This window comes from Balaenoptera physalus (assembly GCF_965194825.1).
Source record: "Balaenoptera physalus genome assembly, chromosome: 1".
NCBI lineage: Eukaryota > Metazoa > Chordata > Mammalia > Artiodactyla > Balaenopteridae > Balaenoptera > Balaenoptera physalus.
The window spans coordinates 34,974,230-34,992,896 of NC_138882.1; the positions used below are offsets into that span (position 1 = coordinate 34,974,230).

The 18,667-nt window shown below is 47.3% G+C and overlaps 1 protein-coding gene across 3 annotated transcripts; it reads left to right on the forward strand.

Annotated features, from left to right (window-relative positions):
* The first annotated feature begins 49 nt into the window (after positions 1-49).
* On the forward strand, positions 50-18,667 carry GOLT1A (golgi transport 1A). 3 transcript variants are annotated; one of them, XM_082432716.1, is made up of 5 exons: positions 50-4,605; positions 14,213-14,447; positions 15,474-15,652; positions 17,586-17,649; positions 18,325-18,667. In XM_082432716.1, the coding sequence occupies exons 1-5, from the start codon at positions 4,451-4,453 to the stop codon at positions 18,361-18,363; spliced, it is 672 nt and encodes a 223-aa protein (XP_082288842.1). In that variant the 5' UTR covers positions 50-4,450; the 3' UTR covers positions 18,364-18,667. The 3 variants fall into 3 exon arrangements, with proteins under 3 accessions (XP_082288842.1, XP_082288843.1, XP_082288844.1); XM_082432717.1 differs by having other exon boundaries at positions 73-4,605; positions 14,356-14,447; XM_082432718.1 differs by lacking the exon at positions 50-4,605 and adding an exon at positions 4,611-4,656 and having other exon boundaries at positions 14,356-14,447.

The following is an 18,667-nucleotide window of genomic DNA, read 5'->3' on the forward strand; positions in this document are numbered from 1 at the left end:
AATGGAAATATCAGATTCTTCAGGCCCTGGAAGCTTCCACTGAAAGCAGGGGTGGGGGGTGGTATCAGAAAGGTTGCCCAAATTCTTTTCATCTAGCCTCAGTGTTTTGGGGTCATTTCTCTTGGCAGGTACTCAGTGGTTATCCCTTATTGACACTCAGTGTGAAGGAGTTTACCAGAGCTGCTCAATTTGAAGTGTTTGTGAGGAGTGAGAGTCAAGAAGCCCTGTGAATTCTATAGTGCGGGCGGGGGGGGGTGGGGTGGGTGGAGAGAGAACGGGAGACCAGGACAGCGGCAGGCTTCCCTGGGCTTCTGCAGGATGTCTGGGGAGAGGAGGAAGCATTAATGGTTCAAGAAAGAGGATATAGGAAGGCAAGCTTCTTGTAATTCCTGATTAGCCTCAGCCTGGTTCTAATGACTGATTTTGAATTCTGGACACCTCTTCTCATCCTTAAAAGGCTAGTGGAGTATGTATTTTGTATCTATCATCTATCTATCTATACTTTTAAAAATAAGTAAAATGACTGGATTTTGTAACATCCCTGGGAGAGCTATAAACCTTGATGTCCTTTGTGAATCAGGGAGAATTGGGACCAGATACAGGCTCAAGACAGACCTTTAGAGCTGGAGGAGGTATACTGGAGAAATTGTCAATTTCCAGGACCTGCCTCTCTGTCTGCAGCTCCCCCTCTAGGCCAAAGCCATTGACCTGGAGAGGAGGTGGAATGTGAGAACACAGGGCACTGCTGGGCGCTTCTTTCCAAGCATGATGCTCACAGGTCCCTGCCCGCTCCACCCTCTGGCCCAGATCAGCCCTTCAATCAAGCCAGGCTGGGGTTGCAAAAGGGGGCAGTAGTCAGGAACTATAAATGAAAAAGCAACTAGCAGAATGCCCTTTAAGGAGTAGTGCTCTGTAACTGTGTGGTTGTGTATTTATTCTTGAAGAGAGGCATGCTAGGGTCAGGCGGCAGCCAGGCTTCAGACCCTGCTGCTGCCAGGGAATGGGGGCCATGCCACATGCCCCCTTATCCCTAAGCCTCCAGTGCAGAACTGGCTCACCCCATTGCTGAGAATGATGGAGGAAAGGAGATGCCATGCTCAACTCCTGGCTCTGCTCCTTGCTAGCTGCATGAAGATTTGGACAAGTCACTAAAATTCTTGAGTCTCAGTTTCCTCATCTGCGAAATGGGGATATTAATTGCCATCTTATGGAGCTCTCAAGAAAGTCAAATGAAAAAATGGATGAAAAACCCTTTGAAAACTCAAATTCATTTACAAATGAGAGGAGATGGTGGTGACACTGTGTTGGCCCCTTGGCTGCCTTTAGGGGCATGATGAGGGAAGAGGGAAAATGTTTCCCAAGGTCTCCCCTTTGCTGGCTCCATAGCCTTCGCTGGAGGACGTCAGCAGGGCCCCTGTTGTTCAGCCATCTGAGGTGTCCTCCCCCTGCCCACTTCTATTCCTCCAGCCCCAGTGAGTAGCTGCACTATCCCAGCCCTTCTCCACAGTGATCAGGACAGGCTTTCCAGGGCCTACGTCCTCCTCCCTGGGGTTGACCCCATGAAGGGGGCCCCTCTCCAGGAAGATGGGCTATAGACAAACCCCTTGGGGCCCAATTCTGGTGCCCAGTGCTGTAATCTGAGAACCAGGTGAAGAGGGCCCAGCTTCAGGAGGGTTCAGTTCTGAGCTTACAGGTGGGCTCCATTGTTAGGGGAGGTATTGTTAGCTGCTATTTTATACTCCTGTGAGAGCAGTTTAAAACCACAATTAAGAGGAGATCAGAAGTCTTTCACATAACAGCATTTAACAGTGCACGAATAATAGTAATATTAATAACACAGTAATTATCATAACTATACTAGAATAATAAGAACAATGACTCGTTATTTACTATGAGCCAGGTACCGGGTTCTATGCACCTCACATGCGTTTACTCACTAATTCTCATTATATCTTTACGTGATAGGTACTATTATTATCAAAGGAACTGAAGCACAGAAAGGCTGAATAAAATATCTGTCTCATGGAGCTAGGATGAAGCCCAAGGTGTTCTGATTTTATAGCCTGAGCTCTTAACCTACCAGTTTCAATGGGGATGATACTGCCTCCTAGGGGTGATTTTGGAAATTTTCAGGGGAGCTTAAGTTGTCTCAATGCTAAGGGGGCAAAACTCTTACTGGCATTTAGTGGCTGCAATGCACAGGGCAGGTTTCCAAAATAAATAATTGCTTTCTGTCCTGCACAACTTTAAAATGTACAAATGGACTAAACCCACTACCAGTATGTCAGTCATACTGGAATTCATAATAGTCCTAACAAGTTTTTATAAGCTAAAAGTTTTTTAAAAAATAAGTTCTACGAATAACTCAGTAAGTTAGGAGATGGTTATTATGGAGAAGGCTCTTAAGTGGAATAAAGACATTGTCTCAAAATTGTTGAATAATCTGCTCCACTCATTGTCTACACAATGTATTCTCACATTGCAACTACTGTATATTTGGTTCCAATGCAGTAGGGTCTTACTGAATAAGCAAAGAGGCTGACTGAAAACAGTTAACAGAGGAGCTCTGAGCGAACCAAACATCATTAGAGCAAAGACACTTGAAATGCAAGGGGTCTCCTTGGATATCCTCAAGAAATGTTTTTAGAAATTATTTCATATTATTGCCTCCTTTATATTTTTTAAGTTTTTTTACAGCCCAAAGACGAACACCTATGTTGTAACAATTATATGTGGAAATGTTTTGGGGAATTGCCTGCTGTTTTTCTATTTTTCTCTGATACTGTCCCAGGGGTCCACATTCAATTTCTCTAAACGGCTTATATCACCACTTCTCTTTCCAGTCCATCCTCTCTTCCCCATTGCCTATTGGAAATATATGATCTCCAAGGCCTTTTAAGGTCCCACAGACTGAATTTTGCCTCAACACATGATGGCGTTTCAAAATACAGATCTATGTGTCTGTGACATGTCGCCACTACCCCATCCCATGTGGTAACATGGGGAGCTATTTAAACAACACACACAACAAATGCAGTTTTTGATTTGTTTTTTTGTTTTTTGGCTGCGCAGCACGGCTGGCAGGATCTCAGTTCCCTGACCAGGGATTGAATCCGGGCCATGGCAGTGAAAGCCCTGAATCCTAACCACTAGACCACCAGGGAACTCCCTCAAACTCAGTTTGTTTGCATTCACATGGTGTTTCCTCAATGTCTCCACCTTGCCATCTCTAACTTGCTTTGCTATGTTATCTCTACTTCAGTGAAGTTTATTTCCCTCTTTTTTTATATGCAAGGACCTCTGGTCTCTTTTTACTTAGCTAACATTAGTTTTTATTCTGGTATTCACTCCCTACCGCTCTTTCATTTTCTTTTATGGAGAGAGGGGTTATTTGGGTTTTTTGGAGGGGTGGTGGTATATAATGGTGGTCTATTTCTCTTAAGTTCAAACTTATTACAAGTAGGTGCAAGCAATCTGCCTACTTTACTTATGTCTTCTGTTAAGTTTTGCCTGAACATTTATATACTGAGAGACATTGTGTTTTATTATAATTTTTTCTTCTTTATTATAATTAGCTTTGCGGGTTTTTTTAATGATGTATGTAGACTGGTCATATCATCTATGAATTGCACTGCAGGATAGAGGGGACATTACAGAGGGAATGCTGGCTCTAGTGGGATTGAGAACCACTGCTCTACAATGAGAGAAAGGATGTTTGTTAGGGACTGTCCAGCCTCTCTTTTTTTCAGGCCCACAGAGGGTGGAAAGGATGCAGCCACATCTACACAACTGGTGGGTGGATTAGAACCAGGCTTCCTGAATCGTTGTCCAGCCCTACCCTAAGCCTAAATTCATCTTTCATTTTCCATAGCTCAACTTCACAGTCCAAAGTTGGACACCACTGGAGGAAAGGAGATCGAAGCCCTCCGTGTCTAACTCCCTTGGGACGTTTTTGCCCTAGATTCAACCGAATCTGGCGCTCTCCTAAGGCTGCCAGCAACAGGTTTTACTCAGTTGTTTGTCGCCCCTAGCGTCTAGCGTGGGTACTGGCACAAAGCGAGCAAACTACTTACAAGATGAATTTAGTACTTTTCCGAAGAGAAACAGATCCCACCTCTTCCCACACCTTCCACCAAGCCAGTAAGGAATCCAGGTACTCCTAAGTCCCAATTCTTCCATAAAGAGTCCAAATTTTGCAAAAGAGATGGAAACAGCTGAACTCAGCCTCAGGGCATGGGGTGGTGGGGAATACAGGGGTCAGATGGGCGTGGCCTTCTCCGAGTGGGCGGAGCGCGTGGGAGGGAGCAGTGCCCTCTGGGAAGAACCCGGAGGGAGACTTCTGACTTTAAGCAGCCGTGTGTGTGTGTGTGTGTGTGTGTGTGTGTGTGTGTGTGTGTGTGTGTGTGTGTGTGTCTGCCTGTGTCTGTGTGTGTCTGTCTAGGGGAAGTTAATGATTTACCAGAGGCTCATTTCACAACTTACCAAGGGTCAGCTTCCCTTGAGCATGTACAAATTCGGTCCTCTGGGCTCCTCACCCCTTGCCAGCTTCCACCCGGAAGGTCCCCCAGGCAGCCTGCAGCATGATCTCCATCACCGAATGGCAGAGTGAGTGCGAGGGGCCGGTGCTGTCGAGGGGGCTGGGCTGGACCGGCTAGGGTAGGTGAAGATGCAGCCCCTCCCAGCCGGGATCTCTCTCTGGGGAACCTGCAAGGCGACCTCTGGAGCTAGTGGCTGGGAGCTGCCCTGTTGGCATCCTTCAGGCAGCAGGGCCAGGGCCGGGTGTGGCTCCCTGCCTTCCAGGGGGTGGGGGGTTGCCCAGGGCCCCCAGGTAGCCAGAGGCTGGTGCCTGGAGGAACTGGCAAGTTCACCACTCAGGCTGGTCCCTTCCCCATTCAGGATTCTTAAACATGGGATACTACAAGGGTGGACCTAGAAGGCCTCTGCCTATTGAGACATCTTTCCCCCACAAAGTCTTAGGGTATCCTGTGGCCCTGGCCCCTTCTTATCAGAAACTAAACTCAAATCCCCTCCCCAAATCACTCTGTCCTCACTCCTAAATATCTTTCCCCTTTATTCAGGGAAGAGGGCAGGGAGGTAGTCCCAAGGTCCAGGAGAAGTGGTGAAAACTGTGGCTCTGTAAGTTTCATTTGGGTGAGTTACTTAAAGCCAGTGTCTTATCTGTGAACTGGAGATCTGTGAACTCATTCATTCACTGAACAAATTTGTCTCCTTTATGCGCCAAGCACTGTTTTGGGCACAGGGTATGCAACAGTGAATGGAACAGACATATTCCCTGCTTATGTTCCAGAATGAGGAAACAGGTAATTAGCAGATGAAGTCAGTACGTAGCATGTCAGATGGTGATACCTCCCTCTGGACAAAAGTAAAACAGGGTAAAGAGGCTTGGGAGTGCGGGGTAGGAGGGGTTACTGTTTTGTATAGAGTGGTCACTAAGCTTACCTGGGAAGGTACTTTTATACAGAGGCCCATAGGAAGTGAGGGAGCAAAGCCACGCAACTGTCTGGGGGGAGGGGGGGAAATGTTCTAGGAAGAGGGGACCGCCAGTGCAAAGGCCCTGAGGCATTAGCATACTTTGGTGTGTTTGAAAAACAAGGAGGCTGGTGTGGGTGGAACAAACTGAGGAGAGGGGAGAGCAGTAGGAGGCTGGTCAGGGAGGTCACTCAGAGGCCAGGCTGTATAAGAATTTTGGTTTTATCTCCATAAGATGGGAAACCATTAGAAGGTTTTGTGCAGAGGAGTGATATGATCTGCTTATATTTTTAAAAGATCACTCTGGGTGCTGGATTGAGAATAGACAGACTGTGGAGGGGTGGGGTCAGCAACAGAGAGACCAGTTTTGAGGCAAGAGGTGGTGAAGGAGACCAGTTCCGAGGTAAGAGGTGATGGAGGAAACCAGTTCTTAGGTGAGAGGCAGTGGAGGAGACCAGGGTGGTAGCAGCAAACTGGTGGGGAGTAGTCAGTGCTGGATCTGCGCTGAGGAAATTGCTGAAAGGATTTGCTGATGGACTGGATGTGGGTTGTGAGAGAAAGAGTTCAAGTATGCCTCCAATATTTTCAGCCTGAACAATTAGAAGGGTTGAGTAGTGGGGAAGGCAGGAGTTGGGTTTTAGACATGTTGAGTTTGATGTCAAGTAGGTAGTCAGGTATATTAGTCTGCAATGGAGAGAAATTTGGGAGTTGCCAGCGTACGGATGGTATGTAAAACCATGAGATCGCCTGGGCACAGTTTCTCAGCCTCCCCACTACTGACATTTGGGGGCAGAGTAGTTCTTTGTTGTGGGGCGAGGGGGATCAGGCCTGTCCATTGTAGGATTTTAGCAGCATCCCTGGCCTCTAGCCACTAGATGGCAGTAGCACACTCTCACTCCCAATTGTGACCATCAAAATGTCTTCTTATGTTACCAAATGTCCCCAGGGGAACAAAATTGCCAACCTACCCATCAGCACCCACCCCTCCACCCCAAGTTGAGAAACACTGACTTAGGGGAAAAAAATAGAAGAGGGCTGAGGCCTGAGCCCAGGGGCAAGCCAACATTAAACCAAAATGTGCTAAGTTCTATGAAGAATGTGCTAAGTCCTACGAAGAGAAAAAAAATGAGGGAACCAGATCAAGTCAGGAACAGATAGTGGACCAGGTTTCCCTGAGAAACTGACATTTGCGTTGAGACCTGAAGGAGTGTGTGTTGGGCAGATAGCAAGTGGGGAGAAACCGTGTGTACAAAGGCCCCGAGGCAGGAAGGCTCGTCATGGAAACAATGATGTGTTTGGAGTATGGCAGGCAAGGGCGGAAGATGAAGCTGGACAAGCAAGCCTAGGCCCCATCATGCGGGGCCTGTAAGCCAAGGCACGGGTGGGAGGACTTGCATTCTAAGCCAGTGGGAAGCCATGACGGATTGTACGCTGTGCTAATATGAGCGGAGTACATGTTTTCCAAGGCCCCTGACTGCTGTGCGGAGAAGGGATAAGAGGGTGGCAGGAAGGAAGCAGGAGACTAACTGGGGGATGTCGCAGGAGTCCAGGAAAGAGATAATGGTGGCTTAGAATTAAGTGGTAAGAGTGGAGAGAAGTGGACGTCTTTCAAGATACATTTAGGAGGAAGAAGCAATAAAACTTAGCTGTGGATTGAATGGAGGAGGGGTGGTAGGAACAGTGAGGGAGACTCAGTGATGGCTCTTGGGCTTCTGCCTCGAGCTGCTGAGTGGGTGGTGACGACATTTCATTCATTTGGGGAAAACTGTGCCAGGTGCAGCTTTAAGGAAGGAAAATCAATAGCTCAGTTTGGACCTGTTGAGTTCAAGATGCCTTGGAGAGAGAAAAACATGCAGATATGCCAAGTAAGCAGCTGGATAGGAGTTTGGAAGCTCAAAGGAGGCATGGACTAGAAAGATAAATATCAACATTGTCAGCACACAAGAGATACTTAAAGATGTGGAAATTCATGTGAAACTAGAATGAGAAGAGAAATGACCTGGAGCTGAAGCCCTGAGCAATTCAAACCCCGAGAGAAGAGAAAGAAGTGGGAGCTGGCAAAGAAGCCTGGGAAAGAGTGGCCAGAACAGCAGGAAGAAATCAAGAATATGGTGTCACGGAAGCCACCACAGGATATTTCAAGAAGGGAGTGGCCAACTGCTGACAGATGAGGACCGACCCCTCTCCTTTGGATCTGGGAACATGGACGTCATGGGAGGCCCAAGCAAGAGCCTCTCTGTGGAGGGGGTGGGGGCAGAAGTGGACCGGACAGGGCTGTTTAAAGGCACTTTTTCTAGAGCCAGTCTACTGGGTTCACACCCTGGTTCTGCCAGCTGCCGGCTGTGCACCCCTGGGCACAGGTTAAGACCTCTCAGTGTTTCCGTTCTGTTTGTGAAATGGGGCTAAAGCATACCTACCTCATAGGCAGTTATGAAAATTAAACGAGTTAATACACATAAAGTGCTTAGACTGCCTGGCACCATGTGTTCATTAGTGTTAACAATTATTACTATTAATCACTGTTGTTAATTTTGAAAAGAGAAACAAGGCTCTTTCTCTTCCCCTTTGCCTCCTTCCTCTTCCTGAACAATTCAGTCCTAAAGCCATGAGGTAGCAGGGGGGCGGTGCCCAGGGCGGGTGTCAGGGCCCTCGCCGGGCTGGTGGGTTCACACTGGGGTTTGCCTGGTGCCAGGCCAGGGGGAGGGGGGCATCCTGGCAGGGCTGGGGTGGAAACAGGAGAGTAACTTTATGGTGGAGGGGCCTGCAGACTCCGCCTTGATGAAGTACTTAAAGAAACGTCATTCAGTAACAGGTCAAATTGGAACTGTGCATCACCTAATAGATGCAGTAAGAAGAACACAGCATCACCTCTTGTTGATATCTCTGCATAACCTGAATCTAGTCATGAGGAAACATCAGACAAACCCAAACAGAGGGACAGCTACAGGATAACAGGCCCAAATCTTCGTAAGTGTCAAGGTCATGTCAAGGGGAGACTGAGGAACTGTTTCAGACAAAACAGCCTGAAGAGACATGGCAACCACATGCCACATGTGATTCTGAACTGGATCTTTTTGCCGTGAATGATATGACTGGGACAACTGATGAAACCTGAATGGGGTCTGAGGGTTGGATGGTAGTAATGTATCAGTGTTAATCTCCTGACTTTGACGTTGTGTCCTGGCTGTATAGGAGAATAAAGGAAACCACAGCCAAGTATTCAGGGGCGATGAGATAGCCGGTGGCAACTGCTTTCAAATGGTTCAGGAAAAAAATTCTTTGTACTGTACTTGCAACTTTTATGTCCATTTGATATTGATTTTAAAAAAAGAGGGAGAGGGACTTCCCTGGCGGTGGTTAAGAATCCGCCTGCCAGGCTTCCCTGGTGGTGCAGTGGTTAAGAATCCACCTGCCAATGCAGGAGACACAGGTTTGAGCCATGTTCAGAGAAGATCCTACATGCCACGGAGCAACTAAGCCCGTGCGCCACAACTACTGAGCCTGCACTCTAGAGCCTGAAAGCCACAACTACTGAGCCTGTGTGCCACAACTACTGAAGCCCGTACACCTAGAGCCCTGCTCTGCAACAAGAGAAGCCACCACAATGAGAAGCCCGCACACCGCAACGAAGAGTAGCCCCCGCTTGCTGCAACTAGAGAAAGCCTGTGTGCAGCAACGAAGACCCAACGCAGCCAAAAATAAGTAAGTAAATAAATAAATAAATAAATAAATACAGAAGAATCTGCCTGCCAATGCAGGGGACACAGGTTCGAGCCCTGGTCCGGGAAGATCCCACCTGCCGCGGAGCAACTAAGCCCATGAGCCACAACTACTGAGCCCACGCGCCACAACTACTGAAGCCTGCGTGCCTAGAGCCTGTGCTCTGCAACAAGAGAAGCCACGGCAATGAGAAGCCCATGCACCACAACAGAGAGTAGCCCCCGCTCACCGCAACTAGAGAAAGCAGCAATGAAGACCCAACACAGCCAAATAAATAAATAAATACATAAATTAAAAAAAAAAAAAAAAAGAGGGAGAGAGAAAGTGAATGGTGTCTGAGGCTCCCTTGCACAGCCTCAGACCAGAGGGACCCATCCGCCTGCTCCAGGGGATATCGCTTTCCTTGGAGCTGTAGCTGCTTTCTGGAAGCAAGAAAGACATTGAACCTGGCTTCAGTTAGCGCTGCAAGGCGGGGTCTAAACAGGACTTCGGAGCAGCCATCAGCCCGGTTGTTCTCTGCAGTCTGGGGAGGGCCCCACTTCTCACCAGGTGGTGCCCTGGAGAGCCAGGCCTCTCTGGAGAGTTCCGTCAGTCTCCCAGCGGTTCTCTGCCCCAGAGCCTGGAGACTGGGTGACCTCCAGCAAGGGGTGCGCTGCCCCAACTGTCTGCATCCTGGGGACGGTGGGCTGCAGGCGCTTCTGTCACTCCTGGTGACGTGTCCCACCCCCACCCTCTCTGCCATGCTTTCTGCCCCAAGAAGAACTTCAGGAGCAGCCCCTGGCTGGTAATTTGACTGAAATCCCTCAGCTACTCCACAGGTGAGAGAGGCAGAGCAAGGTCTGAGGCTTGTGTGTGAGAAACACAGTTTCTGACCCTTTTCTATGGGGTTTTGTGTTCATGGTGCAGTTTCTCCACTGAACGCTGGAAGCACTAATTGTGGCCCATAAAGAAGGCTGACTCCATTGCAGAAAAATTCTGGAAATGCACCAGCCCTTGAAGGGCAGTGTGGAACAAGTTGGAAAAGTAATAACCATACAAGCCAGCAAATCATTGTTGCAGAAAAAAGTATAATATAGGAGAGAAGACATGAAATATGAATTTGAGAAATGTATGCTATTTCTACAAAAAGAGTAAGAGGCTGTAAAGTGTTTACAGGATGGGCATGTGGATATTTTAACAAAACAAAATGAAAACCCAATAAAATGCCCATGTTATGTTTCCACACAAAAATATCTACTAAGGGAGATAGAGCGGAAGGGTATATTGTCAGAACTGACCTATTTTTATGGTGAGTGTAAGCTAATAAGAGATTTTTATAACAGGCATAAAAACTTAAAATACCTTTGTCATTCAGATTAAAGAAACATGGTTGTGGTCTTCCTCCACAGTACCCTGGCCCGTGTAAAATTATCATGACAAGATAGATGTACTTCTAGACCCTCAACTTATTGTCTCTGAGGGTAGAAAAATCATGCAACATGGAAAGACAGAACACAACCTTCATAATGACCAAGGGGGTTGTACTCTGCCCAGTGTCTTGGGTTCTAAGAGATTTAATTCAGGCAGGCATTCTAGGGGGTGGAAATAGGAAACAAACTTGAATAGATTACGGAGATTTGTCAGAAACAGGAGGAATCGCCATTAGTAGCAGATGGATTCTGGGCAGCGGGGGGATATGCTGAGAGAAATTATGTTGTACTGGTTCCTAGCAAATCCAGCTCTGCCAAAAGGGAGACCCAATTAGACTGGCATTTTTCTAGAATATGAGTTGCACGAGGTTTCAATCCATAATTTGAACAATAAATCTCATCTCTGTATTTTTAATGATCTTTTAAAGAAGTCCTTTGGCCTTATTTCTATACTGGAACTGATCCTAATCCTCTTAAGATCTGTATGGTAACAGATTAGGAAAGATTAACTACCTACCTGAAAGATGATTGTGTTTCATTTTCTTTCAGTTGTAAATATAACTTAGCCAGTAAGCCTAATCTTCATAATTTTGTTTTTGTTTTGTTTTGTTTTTACAGTTCTGCCTCTTAACAACCAGACTTTTAACAACTTTTTACAACTCTCTGTAGAAACATAGCAATAATACCAATTTCATAGAGATTGTAAGGATCAATTCTAAGATGTTAGTTAACAAGCCCAGTAAAATTTTACTCTTTAAAAATTACCTGTGTTTTCTTTGTAAAAGTTAAGCCATTTTTAATAAAGTTATACATGTTGTAGTTTAAAAAGACACTCTTTCCCTAACCCTATTCACCATATAATTTACAACAAAAAGAAAATAAGGCATTTTAGCTATATTAAGTAAATAAAGCAAGTTGCAAAACTGTATATACAATATAAACTTAAAATTGTACCTCATCAGTAATTTTTTAAAAGGAAGCAACACAGTTCCATTTACCATAGCATCAAAAAGAATAAAATACTTAGGAATAAACCTAACTAAGGAGGCAAAAGGCTTGTACCCTGGAAACTACAAACTGTTGCTGAAAGAAATTTTAAAAGACACAAATAGGCAGAAAGACCCATATTCATGGATTGGAAGACTTAATATTGTTAAGATGTCAATACTACAGAAGGCAGTCTACAGATTCAATGCAATAATGTATCAAAATCCCAATGGCATTTTTTGCAGAAATAGAAAAATCCATCCTAAAATTCACATGGAATCTCAAGGGATCTTGAATAGCCAAAGCAATCTTGAAAAAGAAGAACAAAGTTGGAGGTTTCAAACTTCCTGATTTCAGAACTTATTACAAACCTACAGTAATCAAAACAGTGTGGGACTGGCATAAAGACAGACATAGAGACCAATGGAATATAAAAGAGAGCCCAGAAATAAACCCTGGCATATATGGCCACATGGTTTTTAACAAGGGTGCCAAGACCGTTCAATGGAGAAAAGACAGTCTTTCCAACAAATGATGTTGGGAAAACTGGATATTCACAGGCAAAAAATGAAATCGGACCCATACCTTACACCATATGTAAAAATTAACTCAAAGTTCATTTTAGCTCTAAGTAAGATCTAAAACAAACTCTTAGAAGAAAACATAGGAGAAAAGCTTCATGATGCTGAATTTGACCATTATTTCTTGGGTGTGATACCAAAAGCACAGGCAACTAAAGAAAAAAATAGATACACTGGACTATATGAAAATTTAAAACTTCTGTGCATCAAAGGACACAATCAACAGAGTGAAAAGGCAACCTACAGAATAGGAGAAAATACTGGCAAATCTTGTATCTGATAAGGGGTTACTATACAGAATATACAAAGATCTCCTACAACTGAACAACAAAAAACCCCAAACAACCTGTTTTAAAAATGGGCAAAGGACTTGAATAGACACTTCTCCAAAGAAGATATACAAATGACCAACAAGCACATGAAAGATACTCAACACCACTAATCATCAAGGAAATGCAAATCAAAACCTCAATGAGATACCACCTCACACCCCTTAGGATGGATGCTATCAAAAACAAAACAAAGCAAAAAAACAGAAAGTAACAAGTGTTGGTGAGGATGTAGAGAAGTTGGAACCCCTTGTACACCACTACCGGGAATGTAAAGTGGTGTAATTTCTGTGGGAAGCAGTATGGTGGTTTCTCAAAAACTTAAAAATAGAACTACCATATGACCCAGCAATTCCACTTCTGGGTATATACCCAAAAGAAGTGAAAGTAGAGTCTCGGAGAGAAATTGTTCACCCGTGCTCACAGTAGCATTATTTACAATAGCCAAAAGGTGGAAGCAACCCACGTCCATCCACAGATGACTAGATAAACAAAATGTAGTATATGCATACAATGGAATATTATTCAGCCTTAAAAAGGAAGGAAATTCTGACACATGCTACAATATGGATAAACCTTGAAGACATTATGCTGAGTGAAATAAGGCAGTCACACAGAGGCAAGTACTGTATGATTCCAATCATATGAGGTACCTAGACTAGTTAGAATCATAGAAAGTAGAATGGTGGTTACCAGAGAGAGTGGGGAACAGGGAATTGTTTAGAGGGTATAGAGTTTCAGTTTTGCAAGATGAAAAGAGTTCTGGATGTGGGTGGTGGTGATAGCACAACAAGGTGAATGTACTTAGTACCACTGAACTGTATACCTAAAAATGGTTAAGATGATATATTTTATTTGTATTTTATTATAATTTAAAATTTTCAACTTGATTCAATTTAGAAATGAAGCAACACAATGAATTGTCATTTGTTGACTACCAGAGTGGCACAGATAAAGTAAAATTAACAATTCTGTGTGATGGAGAGGGTTTAAGAGAAAGGGAACTTCATATCCTAAATAGCCTGCGTATCTGTGCTGGGCTCCCTGGCTCTGAGCCAACTCCTGTAGTTCAAAGAACGAGGAGACACAAAGCAAAAGACACGCTGTTGCTGGGGCCCACCTGTGGTTGAAGTTAGGGTTCCGAGGGGTGTGTGGCAGGGCAGCCACGGTGCTGGCTGGGGTGTAGACTCCGAGGTGATGAGCACATTTCCGGTCAATGACTTCTCTTTCCCAGTCAAGTGTGAGAGGTCATCATCAGAAGGCTGGGAACTGGGGCGGTTTAGAGAAGGAAGGAGACACTGTGAAGAATTGTTCAGGAGGGCAAGCCTCCTGAGAAATAGGGCAGGCCAGCTGGGCAGTTCTGAGACACTTTGGGGATATGGTTGTGAGTTTTCAGTGGTACCCTTCGGCCCTGGTGTGAGTTGGGCATCAAGCGGCTCCCAAAAGCAGAGGCCAGGAACAGAGTAGGCAGAGAGTTGTGTTCAGCCAGAGACCCAACCCTGATAATGATCTAGATGACGTGGCATTTGAAGACAAGAGGAAACTGAAAATAGAAAGTGGTGAGAGTATCACTAGCTACTAGACGTTGTGAGGACAGGATGCCAGAGTATATAGAACTGACCAGCAGTTTCCAGGTGCTAAACATCGATTCGTGCCCATCCTTCCCTTCCCCTCCTGTCATCCCCTGAGAGTACAGAAGCCAAGATTCCTGGATGGCAGTGGAGCCACCCCATCCCCCGCCCCCCAGAGGGCACCTGTCCAGCGGCAATGGGGGGAAGTTCCAGCATCCCAAGCTGCTCCCCAAAGCCCATCCCACCACAACCTCCTTGCCCATTGCAGAGATTGGTGTGGGCACCACCGGCTTCGGCATCTTCTTTATCCTCTTTGGAATGCTCCTGTACTTTGATTCAGTGCTCCTGGCCTTCGGAAACGTGAGTCCCCAAGCCCTGTGAACCCACCTGAGGTCTCCGTTGCCGGGAGGGTCAGCCCTGAGTTTATTCAGATCGTGCCCATCCAGGTGCTGGGCACCACCAAGCCCAGGCAGGCAACGGGTGGCTGGGGATGGATGGTGAGGCCTATGGGGCACAGAGAATCTAAGGACCTGGATTCTCATGCCAGTCTCCGGACAAGGCCCTGAGGGTACCAAGATGAATCAGACGCCCGTCAGAATCCCACCACCTAGGGACAGGAATGTCACATCAACATACACGACTGGGGAGGAAGGCAGGGGCAGTGGTAAAGTCACTGTAAGATAAACACATCTAATATGAAACAAGGTGCTTGGAGAAAAGAGAGCACGCCCTGTGGGAGAAGGATGAAAAACAATTTAGAAAAATAAATGAGTGTGGGGAGGATAAAGCACTTCCAGGTGGATGGAACAACAAGAGAAGAGGTATGGAGAAGGGGAGGGAAAGCATGGAACGTGCCGGAAGAAAGCCAGAGAGTTAAGTTTGACAGGAGGCCAGGCACTCTTAAGGGATCGTTAGGAGCCAAGCTGAAGGTGGTGACAGGGCCATAGAGTGGAGGGCCTGGAGAATGCTGCCACAGGCAGGAGCCCTGACACTTCCCTGTGACACTGGGTGTGGCTGCCTAACCTATTTAGGCTTCAGCCTTCACCTTCGTAAAATGGAGAGAATCTCACTGTCTTTCCCATCTTACTTAGGAGGTGTGATGAGAAATGATATCATATAAGAAGAAGTGCTTGGGATCCAAGAAATTGGGTCCAATTGGGTGACAAGGCAGAGACCTTCAAAGGTCTCCCGGTCCACCCTGCCTCTGGGCACTTCTGTTCCTAAGCAGTTCAAATTACTCACCCTCTCCAATATTATCCCTCCTTGAAGAGTTAGCAAGTCCTGCCCCATGCCTGATGCGCAGCTCCAGGCCTGGCCCCTGACTCCCGAGGGAGCAGAGGGAGCCAGTGTGTTTGTTCTCACACCCACCCCCTCCCTCTCCCACAGCTGCTGTTCCTGACCGGCCTCTCCCTCATCATCGGCCTGAGGAAGACGTTTTCCTTCTTCTTCCAGAGGCACAAGCTCAAGGGGACCAGCTTCTTCCTGGGGGGCGTGGTCATTGTGCTCCTGCGCTGGCCCCTCCTGGGCATGCTCCTGGAAACCTATGGCTTCTTTAACCTCTTCAAGTGAGTGCAGGTCCCCTTCCCCTGGATGGGCCCACCAGGGCCCCTGAACGGCTGAGATCAGGTTTGGGCAGCGTGACCAGCAGTGCATACAGAAGCTGGACTTTATCCTGCAAGAGACGGGAGCCTCGGAAGGGTTGAAAATGGGGAGGAGCATCAGGTGGATACCAACCGTAGGCTGAAGGATAAGTTGGGGGAATCAGCCCATCCATCAGTAAGCACGGAGCACCTGCTGTGTACCCATCACTGTGCCTGTCACCAGGGAGGAGACACAGGACCTGCCCTCAAGTCTAGCAATCCAGGTAGGGAGGAAGGGCAGTGAACTAAAATCTACTAAGCCCCTCACAAGCACCAAGCATGCTCACAAGCATCCTCTCATTTTGTCATCTCCACAACCCATTGTAGGACTGTTCTCTACTTGCAGATAAGGAAACCAATGCTCAGAGAGGCTGCCCCTGCCCGAGCTCTCACAAGTAGTATGCAAAGGATCTGAACTTGACCCAGGTGTCTCTGGCTCATGTTCCCATATCCCTCGGCCCGTCCAGTGTCAGTCTGGGCCTGGTGAAAGACACGGCGGAACTCAGTGAAGGTGTATGGCCTCCATCAGGGCCAGGGAGGTGTCCCAGAGGAAGCAGGACCTGAGACAGGCCTTGAGTGGTGGGTAGGGTCTCAGAGAAGACTGAAGGGTCCTTAAGAAGAAGAAAGAAAAGGATACTGAGGAAGACCATCTCTGGGGCACTGTGGAGAGAACAGGGGTGGGATGGGGATGATGTGGGCTAGAAGAATCATGGCTTATGGACTCATGGGAAGGAGCTGTGGACCAGGAACCCTAGGCTAATCAGAACCATCAGCTTGCTCAGTGTAGCCTTGAAAACACCTGATCGGCCCGATGCCCTAGACTTCAGAGACATCATGTAGTGTGGTTGCAGGAAATGAAATTCTCTCACATGTGTTCTGCCATCCATTATTTTTCAACGATGTCATTATTCAAACAGTCATTCATTCAAATAGTCAGGTATATAAAAAGTACCTACTACGTGCCAAATACAGGGCTAGGTGTGGGGATATGGCACTAAACGAGGAGAAACTTCCTGCGGAGCTTGCAATTTAGTGAGGAAGACTAACTCTGACACTAGTTACCATTTATTGAAGACTTGGAAGTGTGAGTGGGGCCACTGCAGACTCAGTAGTTCTAACCAAAAGTAAACCTTGAGAAAGACACCTTGCAGCAGCATTGAAGGGGCAAAAAACCCCCACAAAACTCAGAGCTATAAGAGACCTCAGAGACACAAGCGAACCTCAGGGACCTGAGGCCCAAGGAAAGGAAGTAGCTCAGCCAGAATTCAGATTTCTGCTTCCCTTCCCACACCACCAACCTCCGTGCCTCCAAGCCCTTTGGGGGATCACCCATCCATGCCAGGGGGTGTGTGGTAAGAATGGGGCACCGAGGCGTGGGGGAGAATAAAGTGAGCACAGCCTCCAATAGCGATCCTTGCCTGGAGCCCAGGAAACCTGCGGCAGGCGGTACACACCCAGTCTAGGGAGGAGAAGACAGTAACAATAATAAAAATAAACATTTCCCAAGCATTTCTTTGTGGAAGGCCCTATGATGTAGATACTATTATTATTAACCCCATTTTACAGGTGGAAATAGATTCAGAGAAGTGAAGAAATTTGCCTAAGTTTATACAGCGCCAGTGAGTGGTAGAGCCAAGATTTGAACCCAGGGAGTCTGACCTCAGGGCCTTCATTCTTAACTACTCCACTTGGCTGCCTCTCAAAAAACAGGGCTGCAGAACCACGCCCGCCCCCAGTGCCCAGGGGCCCATTCTCTTGGGAGCCAAGGCTGGAGCCTTTGGGGGGACCTCAGCCTCGCTGCCCTCATCCTCCCCTCTGGGGCCATCACTGACCACTCCCTCCGCCTCTCTGCTCCTAGGGGCTTTTTCTCTGTCGCCTTTGGCTTCTTGGGCAATATCTCCAACATCCCCTTCCTGAGCGTGGTAAGTGGATTATGCGTGTGGCTTGGTGGCGGTGCCTTGGGGTGGGGGAAGCGCACGGACTTAGTAAAACAGCTGCCCCAGGTGCAGTGGACACCTCCCCATCTCCCCTCAAAGCCCCTTCCCCAGGTGGGCCAGCCTCAGCTCCTCTTCCCCTCCCTGTACCTTCTCCATTTGACAACAGCAGATGAGATGAGGGGTGTGAGCAGTTGTGCCAAAGGTGTGGGTGTAGAGAACGGTGTTTGTCAGTAGCTCCCTATTAGAGCCAAAGAAACGGAGCCTTAGGGAGTCTAGGTGACCCAGCCAGAAAGTGCCAGACTTCTGGAGAGCGGGCTGAGTCTGGGCCCCAGGCAGAGAGAGGATGTGTGACAGCCAGTGACAACAGGAAAAGCAGGTGGCAGATTCTGTCCTCTCCTTGGGGCAGGCATGGGGCAGTGGTCCCTAGCCCCTGCCCCTCCCTTTCTCTGAAGCACCTGACAGAATACAAGCTCTCTGAGAAGCCCAGAGAGGCTCTAAGCCAGCACCTTGACATGCCTGCCCCCAGACACACCCCCGCTGTCCCCTCTCCATATCTGCGCCTGGCACTGCTCCCAGCTCTCAAGGCCAGCTTCGTAATAACCTAGATATTGAGTCTGCTCTGCACTCTTTGTCTGGAGTAATGATTCTTGGCTCCCACAGCTGTTCCAGAGGCTTCAAGGCACCAGCTCAATGGTCTGAAGAGCAGAGATAAGCTGCTTGGACTTGGATCATTGGTTGAGGGGGCTGGAAAGGAAATGGGGGCCACCCCCTCAGGCCCCCACCCCGCAATGACTCATCTCCCCATCATACCCGGACCTCTCCAAGTCCAGAAGGAAGGATGGAGCCGAGTGACTGACCTCAAATCCCCAAGTCAACGCAAGAAGCTGTCAGGACTGTTGGAAGCAGGGACCCGGGTCCCTCCCATGGAGATTGAATGGGATCACACCCCACCCTGTATTTATCAGAGGAAAAGCAAAGATTAAATCCCCAAGCTGTAAATGTG